This window comes from Ovis aries, chromosome 3 (genome assembly GCF_016772045.2).
Source record: "Ovis aries strain OAR_USU_Benz2616 breed Rambouillet chromosome 3, ARS-UI_Ramb_v3.0, whole genome shotgun sequence".
Taxonomy (NCBI): domain Eukaryota; kingdom Metazoa; phylum Chordata; class Mammalia; order Artiodactyla; family Bovidae; genus Ovis; species Ovis aries.
This window is the reverse complement of record NC_056056.1, coordinates 204,735,869-204,754,940: the sequence shown is the minus strand read 5'-3', so window position 1 is coordinate 204,754,940 and position 19,072 is coordinate 204,735,869. Positions and strand designations below refer to the sequence as shown.

At 38.7% G+C, this 19,072-nt stretch overlaps 1 protein-coding gene across 6 annotated transcripts in view; it reads right to left on the bottom strand.

The window, feature by feature from the left end:
* Window positions 1-19,072, bottom strand: part of LOC101123029 (C-type lectin domain family 7 member A-like) — a 58,868-nt gene that overhangs the window by 8,840 nt on the left and 30,956 nt on the right. For 4 of the 6 annotated variants that reach the window (XM_042247526.1, XM_060413419.1, XM_012175361.5 and 1 more), the window contains 3 exons: window positions 10,265-10,378; window positions 4,924-5,019; window positions 1,211-1,360 (listed from right to left, as the gene is read on the bottom strand). In XM_042247526.1, the coding sequence (XP_042103460.1) occupies window positions 1,211-1,360; window positions 4,924-5,019; window positions 10,265-10,378 (360 nt within the window). The remainder of the gene's footprint in view (window positions 1-1,210; window positions 1,361-4,923; window positions 5,020-10,264; window positions 10,379-19,072) is intronic. The other 2 variants (XM_042247528.1, XM_042247529.1) reach the window with 1 other exon arrangement.

Sequence of the window (19,072 nt, the reverse complement as noted above, 5' to 3'; positions counted from 1 at the left end):
TGGATGAGGAAATGGTAACCCACTCCAGTATTCTTGCCTGGGAAATCCCATGGACAGAGGAACCTGGTGGGCTACAGTCTATAAGGTTACAAACAGTTGGACACGAGTTAGTGACTAAACCACAACAACAGCAATTATTAGTTTAAAGAAAGAAAATAATCCATTTCTCCTTTCTCCTACCCATCAAATTTTACTATCTGAAAAATGTAAGAACAAAAAGATATAGTTACTAAAAAAGCATCTTTAAAGTATTTTCATAGAAGACAAAACGAAAGTAACTAAATTATATTCTAGCAAGAATATTTTAAGCAACTAGTTGCTAATGATAAGCAAAACAGACAGAAGGATAAAGTCCCACCAGAGTGCTTATCAAAACTAGTACATGGATAATAGATAAGAGTCTTATTGAATTGACTGTTGGCCTGGAGAAACCTCAGGGAAGCTCTCTGAATTTTCAGGTTATCCATGACTTTGAGAGATAGGATGGGATTGCTTGCAAGGTAAATTTTACCCATATGACCAAGTCAGGAGTTAGGATATGTTTCAAGGGACTTGAGTTAGCAAAGTGATATGTAGGACAGTTGTTGCTATTTGGTCCCTTAAGCCTTACCCGACTGTTTTTGCTATCCCATGCAACCCCAAGGAGCCTGCCAGGCTCCTCTATCCATGGGATTTCCCAGGCAAGAATACTGGGAAGGGTGACCGTTTCCTTCTCCAGATCTTCCCAATGCAACAATTGAACCCGCATCTCCTGCATTGGCAGGTGGATTCTTTACCACTGAGCCACCTGGGAAGTGACATAAGACAGTGTCATTTCACAAAGGATCAGTGGAAAATATTGTCTTATAAAGAAGTAGGAAACTACTAAGTAATTATACTATATCTTATGCATGCTATATAAATTAAATGCACTGAAAGATTTCCTTTGCTGATTGATATGACTCTGAAAGAAACTCAAAAATTATTTCACTTCTTATTTGCAAAGTCAGTTAACTGACAGACCAATAAATAGAAACTACTAAATTTTTATTATCTACAGTTCAAAGATGCAGGCAGACCATGTGGCAAGAAATTGTATCTTCTTGAATGAAAAATATCTCTACCATACTTCACTTTCGTAGATCATGAGTTTAATAATAAAATGGAGATTGCCTGGCAATAATTCATTATACCAGCTTTTAATTATGAGTGCTTATATGTTACTACATACCTGAGTTTAACCAATCCTTTGAAAAGCATTTATTTTTCACAGGAGTCCTAGCTTTCTCATATTCCTGCGTGTCATTATCCAACATATTTTGATCATATTTCTGTGGGTCATTATCCAACATATTCTGATAATTAAAAGAATTTTGAAAATCTGAAAATTATCAGCAGAAAAAAGACTGTTAGTTTAAAAGGTAAAATATAAACTTGTTACACTAAAATTTTCATTTTCAAAATGAAGAAAATATATATATAACATTAAAAATCAGAAAAAAATTTAAAATCTCCCATAATTTCAATTTTGTATCTCACATTTTAGAAACTATATGAAACAGTGAAATCATCAAATGTCAACATAATTCATTCCTGACTTTAGTCCCCTTCACAAGACTAAACAGCAATCTAAAAAGGTTGTGTTGCTGTTTAGTCACTCAATTGTGTCTGACTCTTTGTGACCCCATTGGCATGCCAGGCTCCTCAGTGCATAGGATTCTCCAGGCAAGAATACTGGAGAGGGTTGCCATTTCCTCCTCCAGGGGATCTTCCTGACCCAAGGATCGAACCCGGGTCTCTTTTGATTCCTGCATTGGCAGGCAGGTTCTTTAACACAAGCGCCACCTGGGAAGCCATGCAAATATCACCGGAAACTAACACAATATTGAACATCAATTATATTTCTTATAAAAAATTAAAAACTAAAACTTAAATTTAATCTTTAAAAAGACTTTCTTCTTTGGATTCATGAATATTTTTTTTCTCAAGTCCTGAGAAACATCTGGAAATAAGAATGTTTCTGATGTCAGAGTGTGATTATCTCATTAGTCTTAACCTTGATTCTCCTTTTAGGAAAAGACAAAATGTTTAGATAAAATTGAGCATAAAGAATGAAGTTGCTCAACCCAATCAAAAAGTGGAAAAAAGACCTAAACAGACATTTCTCCAAAGAAGACATACAGATAGCTAACAAACACATGAAAATATGCATCACTCATTGTTCATTTCAGTCACTGAGTCGTGTTCGACTCTTTGCAACCCCATGAATTGCAGCACGCCAGGCCTCCCTGTCCATCACCAACTCCCGGAGTTCACTCAGACTCACATCCATCGAGTCAGTGATGCCATCCAACCATCTCATCCTCGGTCATCCCCTTCTCCTCCTGCCCCCAAGCCCTCCCAGCATCAAAGTCTTTTCCAATGAGTCAACTCTTCACATCAGGTGGGCAAAGTACTAGAGTTTCAGCTTTAGCATTATTTCTTCCAAAGAAATCCCAGGGCTGATCTCCTTTAGAATGGACTGGTTGGATCTCCTTGCAGTCCAACAGACTCTCAAGAGTCTTCTCCAACACGGCAATTCAAAAGCAACAGTTCTTCGGCGCTCAGCCTTCTTCACAGTCCAACTCTCACATCCATACATGACTACTGGAACAACCATAGCCTTGACTAGACAGACCTTTGTTGGCAAAGTAATGTCTGCTTTTGAATATGCTATATAGGTTGATCATAACTTTTCTTCCAAGGAGTAAGTGTCTTTTAATTCATGGCTGCAGTCACCATTTGCAGTGATTTTGGAGCCCCCCAAAAATGAAGTCTCACACTGTTTCCACTGTTTCCCTATCTATTGCCCATGAAGTGATAGGACCAGATGCCATGATCTTCGTTTTCTGAATGTTGAGCTTTAAGCCAACTTTTTCACTCTCCTCTTTCGCTTTCATCAAGAGGCTTTTTAGCTCCTCTTCACTTTCTGCCATAAGGGTGGTGTCATCTGCATATCTGAGGTTATTGATATTTCTCCCGGCAATCGTGATTCCAGCTTGTGCTTCTTCCAGCCCAGCGTTTCTCATGATGTACTCTGCATAGAAGTTAAATAAGCAGGGTGACAATATACAGCCTTGATGTACTCCTTTTCTTATTTGGAACCAGTCTGTTGTTCCATGTCCAGTTCTAACTTTTGCTTCCTGGCCTGCATACAGATTTCTCAAAAGGCAGGTCAGCTGGTCTGGTATTTCCATCTCTTTCAGAATTTTCCACAGTTGATTGTGATCCACACAGTCAAAGGCTTTGGCATAATCAATAAAGCAGAAATAGACGTTTTTCTGGAACTCTCTTGCTTTTTTGATGATCCAGCAGATGTTAGCAACTTGACCTCTGGTTCCTCTGCCTTTCCTAAAACCAGCTTGAACATCTGGAAGTTCACAGTTCACGTAGTGCTGAAGCCTGGCATGGAGAATTTTGAGCATTACTTTACTAGCGTGTGAGATGAGTGCAATTGTGCGGTAGTTTGAGCATTATTTGGCATTGCCTTTCTTTGAGATTGGAATGAAAAATGACCTTTTCCAGTCCTGTAGCCACTGCTGAGTTGTCCAAATTTGTTGGCATATTGAGTGCAGCACTTTCACAGCATCATCTTTCAGGATTTGAAATAGCTCAACTGGAATTCCATCACCTCCACTAACTTTGTTCATAGTGATGTTGTCTAAGGCCAGCTTGACTTCACATTCCAGGATGTCTGGCTCTAGGTGAGTGATCACACCATCATGATTATTCAGGTCATGAAGATCTTTTTTGTACAGTTCTTCTGTGTATTCTTGCCACCTCTTCTTAATATCTTCTGCCTCTGTTAGGTCCAGACCATTTCTATCCTTTATTGAGCCCATCTTTGCATGAAATTCCCTTGGTATTTCTAATTTTCTTGAAGAGATCTCTAGTCTTTCCCATTCTGTTGTTTTCCTCTATTTCTTTGCATTGATCACTGATGAAGGCTTTCTTATCACTCATTATTAGAGAAATGCAAATCAAACCCACAATGGAATATCACCTCATACCAGTCAGAATGGCTGCCATCCAAATGTCTACAAACAATAAATGCTGGAGAATGTGTGGAGGAAAGGGAACCCTCTTGCATTGTTGGTGGGAATGTAAATTGATACAAACACTGTGGAAGATGGTATGGAGATTCCTTAAAAAAATCTAGGAATAAAACCACCGTATGACCTGGCAATCCTAATTCTAGGCATATACCCTGAGGAAACCAAAACTGAAATACACACATGTACCCCACTGTTCATTGCAGCACTATTTACAATAGCTAGAACATGGAAGAAAACTAGATGTCCACCAACAGATGAATGGACAAAGAAGTTGTGGTACATATTCACAGCGGAATATTACTCAGCCATAAAAAGGAATGGATTTGAGTCAGTCCTGAGGTGGATGAACCTAGAATTTATTACACAAAGCGAAGTAAGTCAGAAAGAGAGAGATAAATATCATATTAACCTATTCTAACACACCTATACAGAATCTAGAAAAATGGTACTGAAGAGTTTACTTACAGGGCAGCAATGGAGAAATAGTCATAGAGAATAGACTTGTGGACATGGGGAGAGGGGAGAAGAGGGTGAGATGTATGGAGAGACTAACATGGAAACTTACATTACCATATGTAAAACAGATAGCCAATGGGAATTTGCTGAATGTCTAAGAAATTCAAACAGGGGCTCTATATCAACCTGGGGTGGGGTGGGGTGGGGCTGGGGGGGGGGATTTGGGAGGGAGATGGGAGGGAGGTTCAAAAGGGGGGGGATGTATGTATTATACTTATGGCTGATTCATGTTGAGGTTTAACAGAAAACAACAAAATTATGTAAAGCAATTATCCTCCAATAAAAACATAAATTAAAAAAAAAAAAAGGAATGAAGTTTCTGTAGAATACTTACACTTGGTAGCAAAAAAAGCTGATATTCCCAAAAGGATGACACATATAATTCCTAGTATTACTGCTACAATACATCCAGAAGATGATGCTCGGAACGCTGTCAAAAGAATGTGAAAACTGAAGATAAAGTGTCACAAGGCTACAATCTAGGTAATATTCTCTGAGTTTTTGTCTCACAAAAGCATACAGGTTAAGAATGAATTAGCACTGTCATGAAGTAGCTATTGTAACCCACTCAGTTCACAGGGGTATCATTTCACTTACTAAAAAAAAAAAAAAAACCACTTACCATCTATTAGAAATATTTGCCTCTGTTTTTAAATCATTGGTGCTCCCAATTTAAACATTATTTGGTGATGTAAAGGAAATGAGGGGAAGAGATGTAATTTTCCCCATTCTTCCCAAGTAACATTTACTTTTTTAAAATCACCAATCTGGTCTTTCTTGTCTTGCTTACAACATGCATGGTATTTCCCTCATTTGGAGCTGCACACGTGCATTCAGGCATGTCTTTGTGACCACATGAACTGTAGTCCTCCAGGCTCCTCTGCCCATGGAATATTCCAGACAAAAATACTGGAGTAGGTTGCCGTTTCCTACTTCCTCTTAAGTCTTATTACTTCTAGGGTAGAAGAGAAAAATACCAATACCAAAAATATTGATTTTAAAATTTAGATGACTACTAGATCCCTTCCTAGTTGGTATTCAGAGGAGGGATATAGTAAGAGAGTGTCTCTGAGTAAACAAACATAGAACTAAGAAATACTAATTACTACAGTCAATTAAGACCTAGTCAAGATTCAACTGAAAGACTAAGGGAAGAAATCAATTGCATTTCTATATACTAACAATGAAAAATCAGAAAGAGCAATTAAGGAAAAAATCCCATTCACCACTGCAACAAAAAGAATTAAATATCTAGGGAAAAAACCTACCTAAGGAGACAAAAGAACTGTACACAGAAAATTATAAGACACTGATGAAAGAAATCAAAGACAACATAAACAGATGGAGAGATATTCCATATTCCTGGGTAGGAAGAATCAATATTGTGAAAATGACCATACTACCAAATGCAGTCTATAGATTCAATGCAATCCCTATCAAATTACCAATGGCATTTATCACAGAACTAGAACAAAATATTTCACAATTCATATGGAAACACAAAAGATGCCAAATAGCCAATAGTCTTGAGAAAGAAAAATGGAGCTGGAGGAATCAACTTTTCTGACTTCAGGTTATACTACAAAGCTACAGTCATCAAGACAGGATGATAATGGCACAAAAACAGAAATATAAACCAGTGGAACAAGATAGAAAACTCAGAAATAAACCCATACATATAGGTACCTTATTTTTTACAAAGGAAGCAAGAATATGCAGTGGGGCAAAGACAGCTTCTTCAATAAATGATGCTGGGAAAACTGGACAGCTATAAGCAAAAGGATGACATTAGAACACTTCCTAACACCATACAGAAAGATAAACTCAAAATGGATTAAAGATATAAATGTGAGACTGGAAACTATAAAACTCTTAGAGGAAAACATAAGCAGAACACTCGATGACATAAATCAAAGCAAGATCTTCTATGATCCACCTCCTAGAGTAACAGAAACAAAAACAAAAGTAAACAAGAGGGACCTGATTCAACTTAAAAGTTTCTGAACAGCAAAGGAAACTATAAGCAAGGTGAAAAGAAAACCCTCAGAATGGGATAAAATAATAGAAAATGAAATAACTGACAAAGGATTAATTTCCCAAATATACAAGTAGCTCATACAACTGAATACCAGAAAACAAACAACCCAATCAAAAAGTGGGGAAAAGACCTAAACAGACATTTCTCCAAAGAAGACATACAGATGGCTTACAAACACATGAAAAGATGCTAAACTTTGCTCATTATTAGAGAAATGCAAATCAAAACTACAATGAGATATCACCTCACACCGGTCAGAATGGCCCTCATCGAGAAGTCTACAAACATTAAGTGCTGAAGAGGGTGTGGAGAAAAGGGAACACTCTTGCACTGTTGATGGGAATGTAAATTGACACAGCCACTATGGAAGACTGCATGGAAATTCCTTAATAAACTAGGGATAAAACCACCATATGACCCAGCAATCCCACTCGTAGGCATATACCCTGAGGAAACCAAAATTGAAAGAGACACATGTTCATTGCAGTGTTATTTACAGCAGTTTGCTCAGTCGTGCCCAACTCTTTGCAACCCCATGGGCTGCAGTCCACCAGGCTCCTCTGTCCATGAGATTTTCCAGGCAAGGATATTGGAGTGGGTTGCCATTTCCTTCTCCAGGGGATCTTCCCAACCCAGGGATCAAACCTGGGTCTCCTGCACTGCAGGCAGATTCTTTACTGACTGAGCTACAAGGGAAGCCCAGAACATGGAAGCAACCTAGATGTCCATTGACAGATGAATGGATAAAGAAGTTGTGGTATATATACACAACAGAATATTACTCAGCCATAAAAAGGAATGGATTTGAGACAGTTCTAATGAGGTGGATGAACTTGGAACCTATTATATAGACTGAAGTGAGTCAGAAAGAGAAAGATAAATACCATATTCTAACACATATATATGGAATCTAAAAAAATGGAACTGAAGAATTTATTTATAGGGCAACAGTGGAGATACAGACATGGAGAATAGACTTATGGACATGGGGAGAGGGGAGGAGAGGGTGAGATGTATGGAAAGAGTAACATGGAAACTTACATTACCATTTGTAAAATAGATAGCCAATGGGAATTTTCTGTATGGCTCAGGAAACTCAAACAGGGGCTCCATATCAACCTAGAGGGGTGGGATGGGGAGGGAGATGGGATGGAGGTTCAAAAGGGAGGGGATATATGTGTAACTATGGCTGATTCATGTTGAGGTTTGACAGAAAACAACAAAATTCTGTAAAGCAATTATCCTTCAATAAAAAATAAATTAATTAAAAAAGAAAAGAGGCTAAGGGAAGGACTCCCTGGTGGTCCAGTGTTCAAGACTTCACCTTCCAATGCAGGGGCTATAGGTTTGATCCCTAGTCAGGGAGCTAAGATCCCACATGCTTCACACACAAACCAAAACATAAAATGGAAGAAATAGTGTAACAAATTCAATAAAAGACTTTAAAAATGGTACACTCAAAAAAAAAATCTTAGAAAAACAGGCTAGTGGAGAAATTCCAGACTATGGCAATGGAGAAAGGAAGAAATGGCAAACACACTCTAGGTCCTAGAAAGCCCTCTGAAGAAAAAAGCAGGTAGAAATTTAGAGGCATCCCTGATCTTATGTTCTGCTTTCATTTCGCTCAGGCAAGTCACAGTCACATCTAGTCTGAACTATCACAGAAGTCCTCTGACTGGTCTTCCTTTAGCACAGTGACTCAAAGTAGAGGCATACTACTGAAAAATATTTTTAATTAGTTGAGTGAATCACTCAGGGACAAACTGAGAAGTTGACTATGTGGAAATTGTCCTGGCAGAAATTTCTTCTTTTCCATACCTCAAGAAAACTATGTAGTTTGGGGAAGAAAGTATTATTTGGAGTATTCTTTACATATAATTGCATATTGAATTAATAATAACTCTCAAAAATGGAAAGATTATCATGTGGTAATGGCTTTTATAATCTCATTTAGTCCCAACAATCACTCTAAGATTGTTACTATTCTTATTTTACAGATGAGGAAACCGAGGTGTAGATACTGGTTATTAGGTAACTGGTCTACTGTTAAGTCAGCTACAAATTGGTACTTGCTGGCATCTATCTCTACAAGGATTAAATCTGGTACAGCTGTAGCTGCTAACTTTCAACACTCCCTGAAAGGAGTTCAGGGTGGAGAGCAGAAATGAGGCACTCTGTGCTGGGGGCTGGTGGAGGGTGGGGAGGGAGAATTGGCAAAACAGGTCTTCAGCTAGTCAGATATTTTTAGAAGCTGGTTTTATAAGCCCAATTCTTCTATCTCCTCCTATCTAGAAGAGCACTAAAATCCTTCATGGTGATGACTGTTCCTCATGACTAGCAAAATCTTCATGAGATTAGCGGAAACCTTCTGGGAAAATATGTGCCTGATTGCATGTACTCTCCCTTCACAAAAATCATATATATACTGACCTTCCTCCTATCTCTTTGGAGAAATTTTTCAGAGTTATCTGAGATGCTGTCTCCTGGGCTACTGTCCTCATTTTGTCTCAGATAAAACTTAACTTGCAACTCTCACATTGTGCATTTTTTAAGTTGACAATTACATTGTTAATTATTGATGGAATATATTAAAACCCAGTTCTGACTACAAAATGCATTGAGCTTTGCCCCCAACTTCTTATGATGATGACTTGAAATGAGGTACTATTTTAAAGGAAAACAGGTATTTTTCTAAAAGAAATATTCTCAAGTTTTGTCTAGAATACTCATCTGTATGCAAGACAGCAAAAGAGACACAGATGTATAGAACAGTCTTCTGGACTCTGTGGGAGAGGGAGAGGGAGAGGTTGGGATGATCTGGGAGAATGGCATTGAAACATGTATAATATCATATAAGAAATGAATCGCCAGTCTAGGTTCGATGCAGGATACAGGATGCTTGGAGCTGGTGCACTGGGATGACCCAGAGGGATGTATGCGGAGGGAGGTGGGAGGGGGGTTCAGGATGGGGAACACGTGTACACCCATGGCAGATTCATGTTGATGTATGGCAAAACCAATACAGTATGGTAAAGTAAAATAAAGTAAAAGAAAAAAAAAGAAGAAGAAAGAAAGTCAGAAAATCCATGAGCTTTCTGCAAGAAATAAGCCATTCTTTCTTCCACACTGCCCTCAAAATCTCCAGTAAGGTGATCCAGATAATTACTTCTACACTGCATAGTTTGAATAAGTAGGATTAAAGAGCATTTTTTTTCTTGTAGAAGACACATTAAAATTTAGCTGCAATAATAGTTCTGGTGTTCTCTATGGTTTCCTACGGAGACGGCAATGGCAACCCACTCCAGTACTCTTGCCTGGAAAATCCCATGGACGGAGGAGCCTGGTGGGCTACAGTCCATGGGGTCGCTGAGTCCGACACGACTGAGCGACTTCACTTTCACTTTTCACTTTCACGCGTTAGAGAAGGAAATGGCAACCCACTCCAGTGTTCTTGCCTGGAGAATCCCAGGGAGGGCGGAGCCTCGTAGGCTGCCCTCTATGGGGTCGCACAGAGTCTTCCAGGACTGAGACGACTTAGTAGCAGCAGCAGCAGCAGCATGGTTTCTTAAAAGATCATGAACAATTCTCAATGGTCTAACATTCAGAGCATGATGGAAATTTAAAATCTTGCACATACCTTTTTTTCTGTCCTGTTCAGGAATTCTTTGTATTTGTTGAGTTGTTTGGATCTGAGGCTGAGAATGAAATCCTGCATTCCTGTAAGGTCTTTTTAATCTGTTATTCTGTGATGCTTTATAGAAGAAAAATGTCCTCAGCATTAATTAGCATATTGAGACAATTGCAGGAATAATCATTATCCCAGAGGAAAAAAATACGGAGACCAGGGTGAGAGGTATTGGTATAAAGAAGATATATTGTTCCCCAGACAATCAGGAGCACAGATTGCACCCCCACAACCCCACCCACCCTCAGGTCTGTTTATCCAGATTTTAAAATCTGGCAACATCTCTGGTCAAGATATAAAGAGACTCAGCATGCATTTTAGAGCATGGGTTCCAGAACCAAGATTTCCAGGTTTAACCCTGGTTCTATCACTTATTTATGTGAATTAGGTTAGACAAGTTATTTAAATTCTTTATGTCTTTGTTTTTTTATTTGTAAAATGAAGATAATTACAGGCTCTAATTCATTGATTAGCTATGAGAACTTAATGGGTTAATCTGTATAATGTGCTGAGGACCTTGCCTGTAGTAAGTTTCTATTAAATAGAGGAGGAGTAGAGGGCTATAATGACAATTCCAAGATGACTATAACTAAGTTTGGCCCAGAAAATGTCTGAGACCTAGTCAAGAGGGATGTCATTGTACTGCTCCAAAAATATGTAATCAGCAGTTCCACATCTCAGTAAGCCCTTAACCTTTACTTTTAAATAAAACACAACTAATTGTTTTTGGTTTTGCTTTTAATTTTTTACTGTCCTCTTGTTTCATTCTCTAAAGTCCAGGGCATTTCTCCAACTGACCACATCAAGAAAGGAAATATTCTAGCATTGTAATTCATACTTAGCTAAATTCTGCAAATTTTTTAACTGTAAAAGGACCCCGAAACCAGGACATTCTTTTTTTTTTTTTTTTTTTTTTTTAGTTTTTTTTTTTTTAAATTTTAAAATCTTTAATTCTTACATGCATTCCCAAACATGAACCCCCCTCCCACCTCCCTCCCCATAACATCTTTCTGGGTCATCCCCATGCACCAGCCCCAAGCATGCTGCATCCTGCGTCAGACATAGACTGGCGATTCAATTCACATGATAGTATACATGTTAGAATGTCATTCTCCCAAATCATCCCACCCTCTCCCTCTCCCTCAGAGTCCAAAAGTCCGTTATACACATCTGTGTCTCTTTCCCTGTCTTGCATACAGGGTCGTCATTGCCCTCTTCCTAAATTCCATATATATGTGTTAGTATACTGTATTGGTGTTTTTCTTTCTGGCTTACTTCACTCTGTATAATCGGCTCCAGTTTCATCCATCTCATCAGAACTGATTCAAATGAATTCTTTTTAACGGCTGAGTAATACTCCATTGTGTATATGTACCACAGCTTTCTTATCCATTCATCTGCTGATGGACATCTAGGTTGTTTCCATGTCCTGGCTATTATAAACAGTGCTGCGATGAACATTGGGGTACATGTGTCTCTTTCAATTCTGGTTTCCTCGGTGTGTATGCCCAGAAGTGGGATTGCTGGGTCATAAGGTAGTTCTATTTGCAATTTTTTAAGGAATCTCCACACTGTTTTCCATAGTGGCTGTACTAGTTTGCATTCCCACCAACAGTGTAGGAGGGTTCCCTTTTCTCCACACCCTCTCCAGCATTTATTGCTTGCGGATTTTTGGATCGCAGCCATTCTGACTGGTGTGAAGTGGTACCTCATTGTGGTTTTGATTTGCAACGAAAAGAATAAAATACTTAGGAATATATCTACCTAAAGAAACTAAAGACCTATATATAGAAAACTATAAAACACTGATGAAAGAAATCAAAGAGGACACTAATAGATGGAGAAATATACCATGTTCATGGATTGGAAGAATCAATATAGTGAAAATGAGTATACTACCCAAAGCAATTTACAAATTCAATGCAATCCCTATCAAGCTACCAGCCACATTTTCACAGAACTAGAACAAATCATTTCAAGATTTGTATGGAAATACAAAAACCTCGAATAGCCAAAGCAATCTTGAGAAAGAAGAATGGAACTGGAGGAATCAACTTGCCTGACTTCAGGCTCTACTACAAAGCCACAGTCATCAAGACAGTATGGTACTGGCACAAAGACAGACATATAGATCAATGGAACAAAATAGAAAGCCCAGAGATAAATCCACACACATATGGACACCTTATCTTTGACAAAGGAGGCAAGAATATACAATGGAGTAAAGACAATCTCTTTAACAAGTGGTGCTGGGAAAACTGGTCAACCACTTGTAAAAGAATGAAACTAGATCACTTTCTAACACCGCACACAAAAATAAACTCAAAATGGATTAAAGATCTAAATGTAAGATCAGAAACTATAAAACTCCTAGAGGAGAACATAGGCAAAACACTCTCAGACATAAATCACAGCAGGATCCTCTATGATCCACCTCCCAGAATTCTGGAAATAAAAGCAAAAATAAACAAATGGGATCTAATTAAAATTAAAAGCTTCTGCACAACAAAGGAAAATATAAGCAAGGTGAAAAGACAGCCTTCTGAATGGGAGAAAATAATAGCAAATGAAGCAACTGACAAACAACTAATCTCAAAAATATACAAGCAACTTCTGCAGCTCAACTCCAGAAAAATAAACGACCCAATCAAAAAATGGGCCAAAGAACTAAATAGACATTTCTCCAAAGAAGACATACGGATGGCTAACAAACACATGAAAAGATGCTCAACATCACTCATTATTAGAGGACATTCTTTTAAAAATAACTTAAAATATTTATATATTTAGTTATATCATTGAAGGACACTTTTAAATGACTGTATTATGTGTATAGATCTCTAGTCACAATATCACTATGTATACAGTGTAGGAGCTCTACACTAGTCCAAAGGTAATAATGCAGAAATTTGTAATGAGATCACACTTTAAGTAAAAGAAAAAAAAAATCAGCCTCTAGATTGTATACAGAACTATTTTGAATCAAGCAATGGGAAAAAATGTGCAAAAGAAAAATATGCCAAAGTAACAAAGGTGATTTACCTCAGATATTGGAATTGAGAGTAAGTTTTTTCTTAAATGAGCTTATATCTGTTTCCAAGTGGAAAAATACATGGTAAATTAAGATAAAGATATTTGTGCTAAAAAATAAAGGGTAAATGGTAATAAAGAGTGTATGTAAATGAGTTCAATTTAAGAAACTAGGAGAAAAAAAAGAAAATAAATGATCAATCAGTCAGTTAGTTCAGTCGCTCAGTTGTGTCTGACTCTTTGCGACCCCATGAATCGCAGCACGCCAGGCCTCCCTGGCCATCACCAACTCCCGGAGTTCACTCAGACTCACGTCCATCGAGTCAGGGATGCCATCCCTGCATCTCATCCTCTGTCGTTTCCTCTTCCTTCTGCCCCCAATCCCTCCCAGCATCAGAGTCTTTTCCAATGAGTCAGTTCTTCACATCAAGTGGCCAAAGTATTGGACTTTCAGCTTTAGCATCATTCCTTCCAAAGAACACCCAGGACTGATCTCCTTTAGAATGGACTGGTTGGATCTCCTTGCAGTCCAAGGGACTCTCAAGAGTCTTCTCCAACACTATAGTTCAAAAGCATCAATTCTTCAGCACTCAGCTTTCTTCACAGTCCAAATCTCACATTTATACATGACCACTGAACAAACCATAGCCTTGACTAGACAGACCTCTGTTGACAAAGTAATGTCTCTGCTTTTGAATATGCTATCTAGGTTGACCATAACTTTTCTTCCAAGGAGTAAGTGTCTTTTAATTTCATGGCTGCAGTCACCATCTGCAGTGATTTTGGAGCCCAAAAAAATAAAGTCTGACACTGTTTCCACTGTTTCCCATCTATTTCCCATGAAGTGATGTGAGCAGATGCCATGATCTTCGTTTCCTGAATGTTGAGCTTTAAGCCAACTTTTATTTTTTTGGGGGGGTGCCAGTAAGCCAACTTTTTCACTCTCCTCTTTCACTTTCATCAAGAGGCTTTTTAGTTCCTCTTCACTTTCTGCCATAAGGGTGGTGTCATCTGCATATCTGAGGTTATTGATATTTCTCCCGGCAATCTTGATTCCAGCTTGTGCTTCTTCCAGCCCAGCGTTTCTCATGATGCACTCTGCATAGAAGTTAAATAAGCAGGGTGACAATATACAGCCTTGATGTACTCCTTTTCCTATTTGGAACCAGGCTGTTGTTCCATGTGCAGTTCTGACTGTTGCTTCCTGATCTGCATATAGATTTCTTAAGAGGCAGGTCAGCTGGTCTGGTATTCCCATCTCTTTCAGAATTTTCCACAGTTTATTGTGATCCACACAGTCATGGACTTTGGCATAATCAATAAAGCAGAAATAGATGTTTTTCTGGAACTCTCTTGCTTTTTCAATGATCCAGCGGATGTTGACAATTTGATCTCTGGTTCCTCTGCCTTTTCTAAAACCAGCTTGAACATCTGGAAGTTCACGGTTCACGTACTGCTGAAGCCTGGCTTGGAGAATTTTGAGCATTACTTTACTAGCATGTGAGATGACTGCAATTGTGTGGTAGTTTGAGAATTCTTTGGCATTGCCTTTCTTTGGGATTGGAATGAAAACTGACCTTTTCCAGTCCTGTGGCCACTGCTGAGTTTTCCAAATTTTCTGGCATATTGAGTGCAACACTTTCACAGCATCATCTTTCAGGATTTGAAATAGCTCAACTGGAATTCCATCACCTCCACTAGCTTTGTTCATAGTGATGCTTCGTAAGGCCCACTTGGCTTCACATTCAAGGATGTCTGGCTCTAGGTGAGTGATCACACCATCGTGATTATCTTGGTCGTGAAGATCTTTTTTGTACAGTTTTTCTGTGTATTCTTGCCACCTCTTCTTAATAGCTTCTGCTTCTGTTAGGTCCATACAATTTCTGTTCTTTATCGAGCCCATCTTTGCATGAAATGTTCCCTTGGTATCTCTAATTTTCTTGAAGAGATCTCTAGTCTTTCCCATTCTGTTGTTTTCCTCTATTTCTTTGCATTGATTGCTGAGGAAGGCTTTCTTATCTCTTCTTGCTGTTCTTTGGTACTCTGCATTCAGATGCTTATATCTTGCCTTTTCTCCTTTGCTTTTCACTTCTCTTCTTTTCACAGCTATTTGTAAGGCCTCCCCAGACAGCCATTTTGCTTTTTTGAATTTCTTTTCCATGGGGATGGTCTTGACCCGTGTCTCCTGTACAGTATCACAAACCTTAGTCCATAGTTCATCAGGCACTCTATCTATCAGATCTAGTCCCTTAAATCTATTTCTCACTTCCACCGTATAATCATAAAGGATTTGAGGCATATCTGAATGGTCTAGTGGTTTTCCCTACTTTCTTCAATTTAAGTCTGAATTTGGCAATAAGGAGCTCATGATCTGAGTCACAGTCAGCTCCCAGTCTTGTTTTTGCTGACTGTATAGAGCTTCTTCATCTTTGGTTGCAAAGAATATAATCAATCTGATTTCCGTGTTGACCATCTGGTGATGTCCATGTGTAAAGTCTTCTCTTGTGTTGTTGGAAGAGGGTGTTTGCTATGACCAGTGCATTTTCTTGGCAAAACTCTATTAGCCTTTTCCCTGCTTCATTCCGTATTCCAAGGCCAAATTTACCTGCTACCCCAGGTGTTTCTTGACTTCCTACTTTTGCATTCCAGTCCCCTATAATGAAAAGGATATTATGCTACTGGAGATTAGTGGAAAAAGAACTCCAGAAAGAATGAAGGGATGGAGCCAAAGCAAAAACAATACCCAGTTGTGGATGTGACTGGTGATAGAAGCAAGATCCGATGCTGTAAAGAGCAATATTGCATAGGAACCTGGAATGTTAGGTCCATGAATCAAGGCAAATTGGAAGTGGTCAAACAGGAGATGGCAAGAGTGAACGTCCACATTCTAGGAATCAGCGAACTAAAATGGACTGGAATGGGTGAATTTAACTCAGATGACCATTATATCTACTACTGCAGGCAGGAATCCCTTAGAAGAAATAGAGCCATCACGGTCAACAAGAGTCCAAAATGCAGTACTTGGATGCAGTCTCAAAAATGACAGAATGATCTCTGTACATTTCCAAGGCAACCCATTCAATACCAGAGTATTCCAAGGCTATGCCCCAACCAGTAACGCTGAAGAAGCTGAATTTGAGTGGTTCTATGAAGACCTACAAGACCTTTTAGAACTAACAACCAAAAAAACACATGATAAGCAAAATTAAATAGAAAGTAAATAAACATAAAACAGAATCTACACATTCGAAACTGGTTCTTTTAAAAGAGTAATGAAATTACTCTTGGATAATTACATGGATAAAAAGAAAGAAGGTAGAAATTAATCATATAATGAATGGAAAAAAGACCAAAAATAGTAGAGAATTCAAAGATAATAAAAACCTTATTCATTTAAGCAAATATTTATGCGCACACAATGTGGCCCTGCTACTATTCTAAGCATCAGGAATAAAGCAGGTTAAAAAAAAAAAAGACAAAAATCCCTATTCTTATGGAGCTAATATTACCAACGGGGCGGGGGGGGGGGGGGGCAGGGGGAGGTGGGGTGTGACGGAAAGGTGGATAATAATTAAATAAACAAGCTTTTTCAAAATTATGGTTTAGTAGAAAATGGTAAGAAATAACTCAGGAAAGAAGGATACAGAGTGCTGAAGGGTTACAATTTATTTGAAAATTTAGATGAAATGAGCAAATTCAATGAAATATTTAATTTACCAAAAGTTATTCCTGAAGAAAAATTCTTTGTGTTTCACAGTTACTAGGATGCAACAGATGTTTGCAGACTGCTGTGTTTTCAGGTTGGTTGAGCTTATGTCACGGTAGTTGTGAATATTTTGAATCTAATACCTGCCCATAACCATTAGCGAAAATGAGTCTAAAATAGTCTCACAAAGAAAGCAATAGTTTCATACTATTTTAAAAGCAAGTCCTAAAAGTTAGAAGAACAGATTATCCTAATATTACATAAATTCTTATAAACAATAAAAACACAAAAGTAGCATGGAGTCAGAGTGAGAGACAATCCACCATTTATTTTGTGACACTAGAAAATCCTGCATCTGAGATAAGAGGAAAAAGGATATCCTCCCTTTCCTTTCCTGTTAACACTCATAGTTTTCTTGATGTCACTTCCTAGTTGTTTTTGTGTGTGTGTGCAGTCTTTTTTCCTTTTTTTTTTTTTTTTTTTGGGCAGTGTTTGGTCTTCATTGCTCCCTGGGTTTTTCTCTAGTTGCAGTGAGCAGGGGTGCACAGGATTCTCTAGTTGCGATGCACAGGGTTTCATTGCAGTGGCTTCTCTTGTGGAGCAGGGGCTCTAGGTACACGGGCTTCAGTAGTTGTGGCTCCTGGGCTTGAGAGCACAGGCTCAGTAGTTGTGATACACAGGCTTAATTGCTACGTGGAATCTTCCACATCAAGGATCGAAACTGTGTCTCCTCCATTGGCAGGCAGATTCTTCAATGCTGAGCCATCAGGGAAGCCTTGTGTGTGCAATCTTCAAATGATTTGTATTCAGTATCTGTCTTTGGCCCCTTCTCTTCATCTGCATAATCTTTTTTAATGTTTATTTTATATTATAGTTGATTAATAAAATTTTATTAGTTTCCAGTGTACAGCAACGTGATTCAGTTATGCATATACATGTATCTATCCTTTCTCAAATTCTTTCCCCATTTAGGTTATTATAGAATATTGAGCAGTGTTCCCTGCGTTATGTTGATGAGTGATGTCATCTGCTGTCGTGGTTTCATCTGTCACTTACATACCTTTTGTTGTTCAGTTGCCAAGTCACGTCCAGCTCTTCACAACCCCATGAACTGCAGCACACTAGGCTTCCCTGTCCCTCACCATCTCCTGGAGTTTGCTCAAGTTCACATCGATTGAATCAGTGATGCCATCCAACCACCTCATCCTCTGTTGCCCTCTTCTCATTTTGCCTTCAATCTTTCCCCAGCATCAGGGTTTTTCCAATGAGTCAATTCTTCGCATTAGGTGGCCAGAGTATTGGAGTTTCAGCTTTGGCATCAGTCCTTCCAAAGAATATTCAGGACTGATTTCTTTAAGGATTGACTGGTTTGATCTCCTTGTTGTCCAAGGGATTCTCAAGAGTCTTCTCCAACACCACAGTCTGAAAGAATCAGTTCTTTGGCACTCAGCCTTCTTTCTGGTCCAATTCTCACGTCTACACATGACTACTGGAAAGTCTGTAGCCTTCACTGTATGAACCTTTGTCAGCAAAGAAATGTCTTTGCTTTTTAACACACTGTCTAGGCTTGTCATAGCTTTCCTGCCAAGAAGCAATCATCTTCTAATTTCATGGCTGCAGTCACCATCTGCAGTGATTTTAGAGCCCAAGAAAAGGAAATCTTACAGTGTGTGTGTGTGTGTGTGTGTGTGTGTGTGAGTCACTCAGTCATATCAGACTCTTTCATGACTTTATACACTCAGATACTATCAGTTTTCTAATCTGCAGGCTCATTCATTCTTCACAAGTATTGAAAACATTTTGTCCAAAGCTATCCTCCTCATCTTGGGGCCCCTGCACCTGCCTTTCATATCCTGTTGAATGGCACCATAATTGACCAAGTTTCCCATGTCAAAAGCCTAGAAATCATCTTGATATCTGTGTCTTTTTACTGCCCTCATCCTACAATTTAAGAAACCTGATGATTCTACCTCCTTAAGTCTCTCTGCTAAGTTCTTCCATTCCCATCCCTAACGCCACAGCTG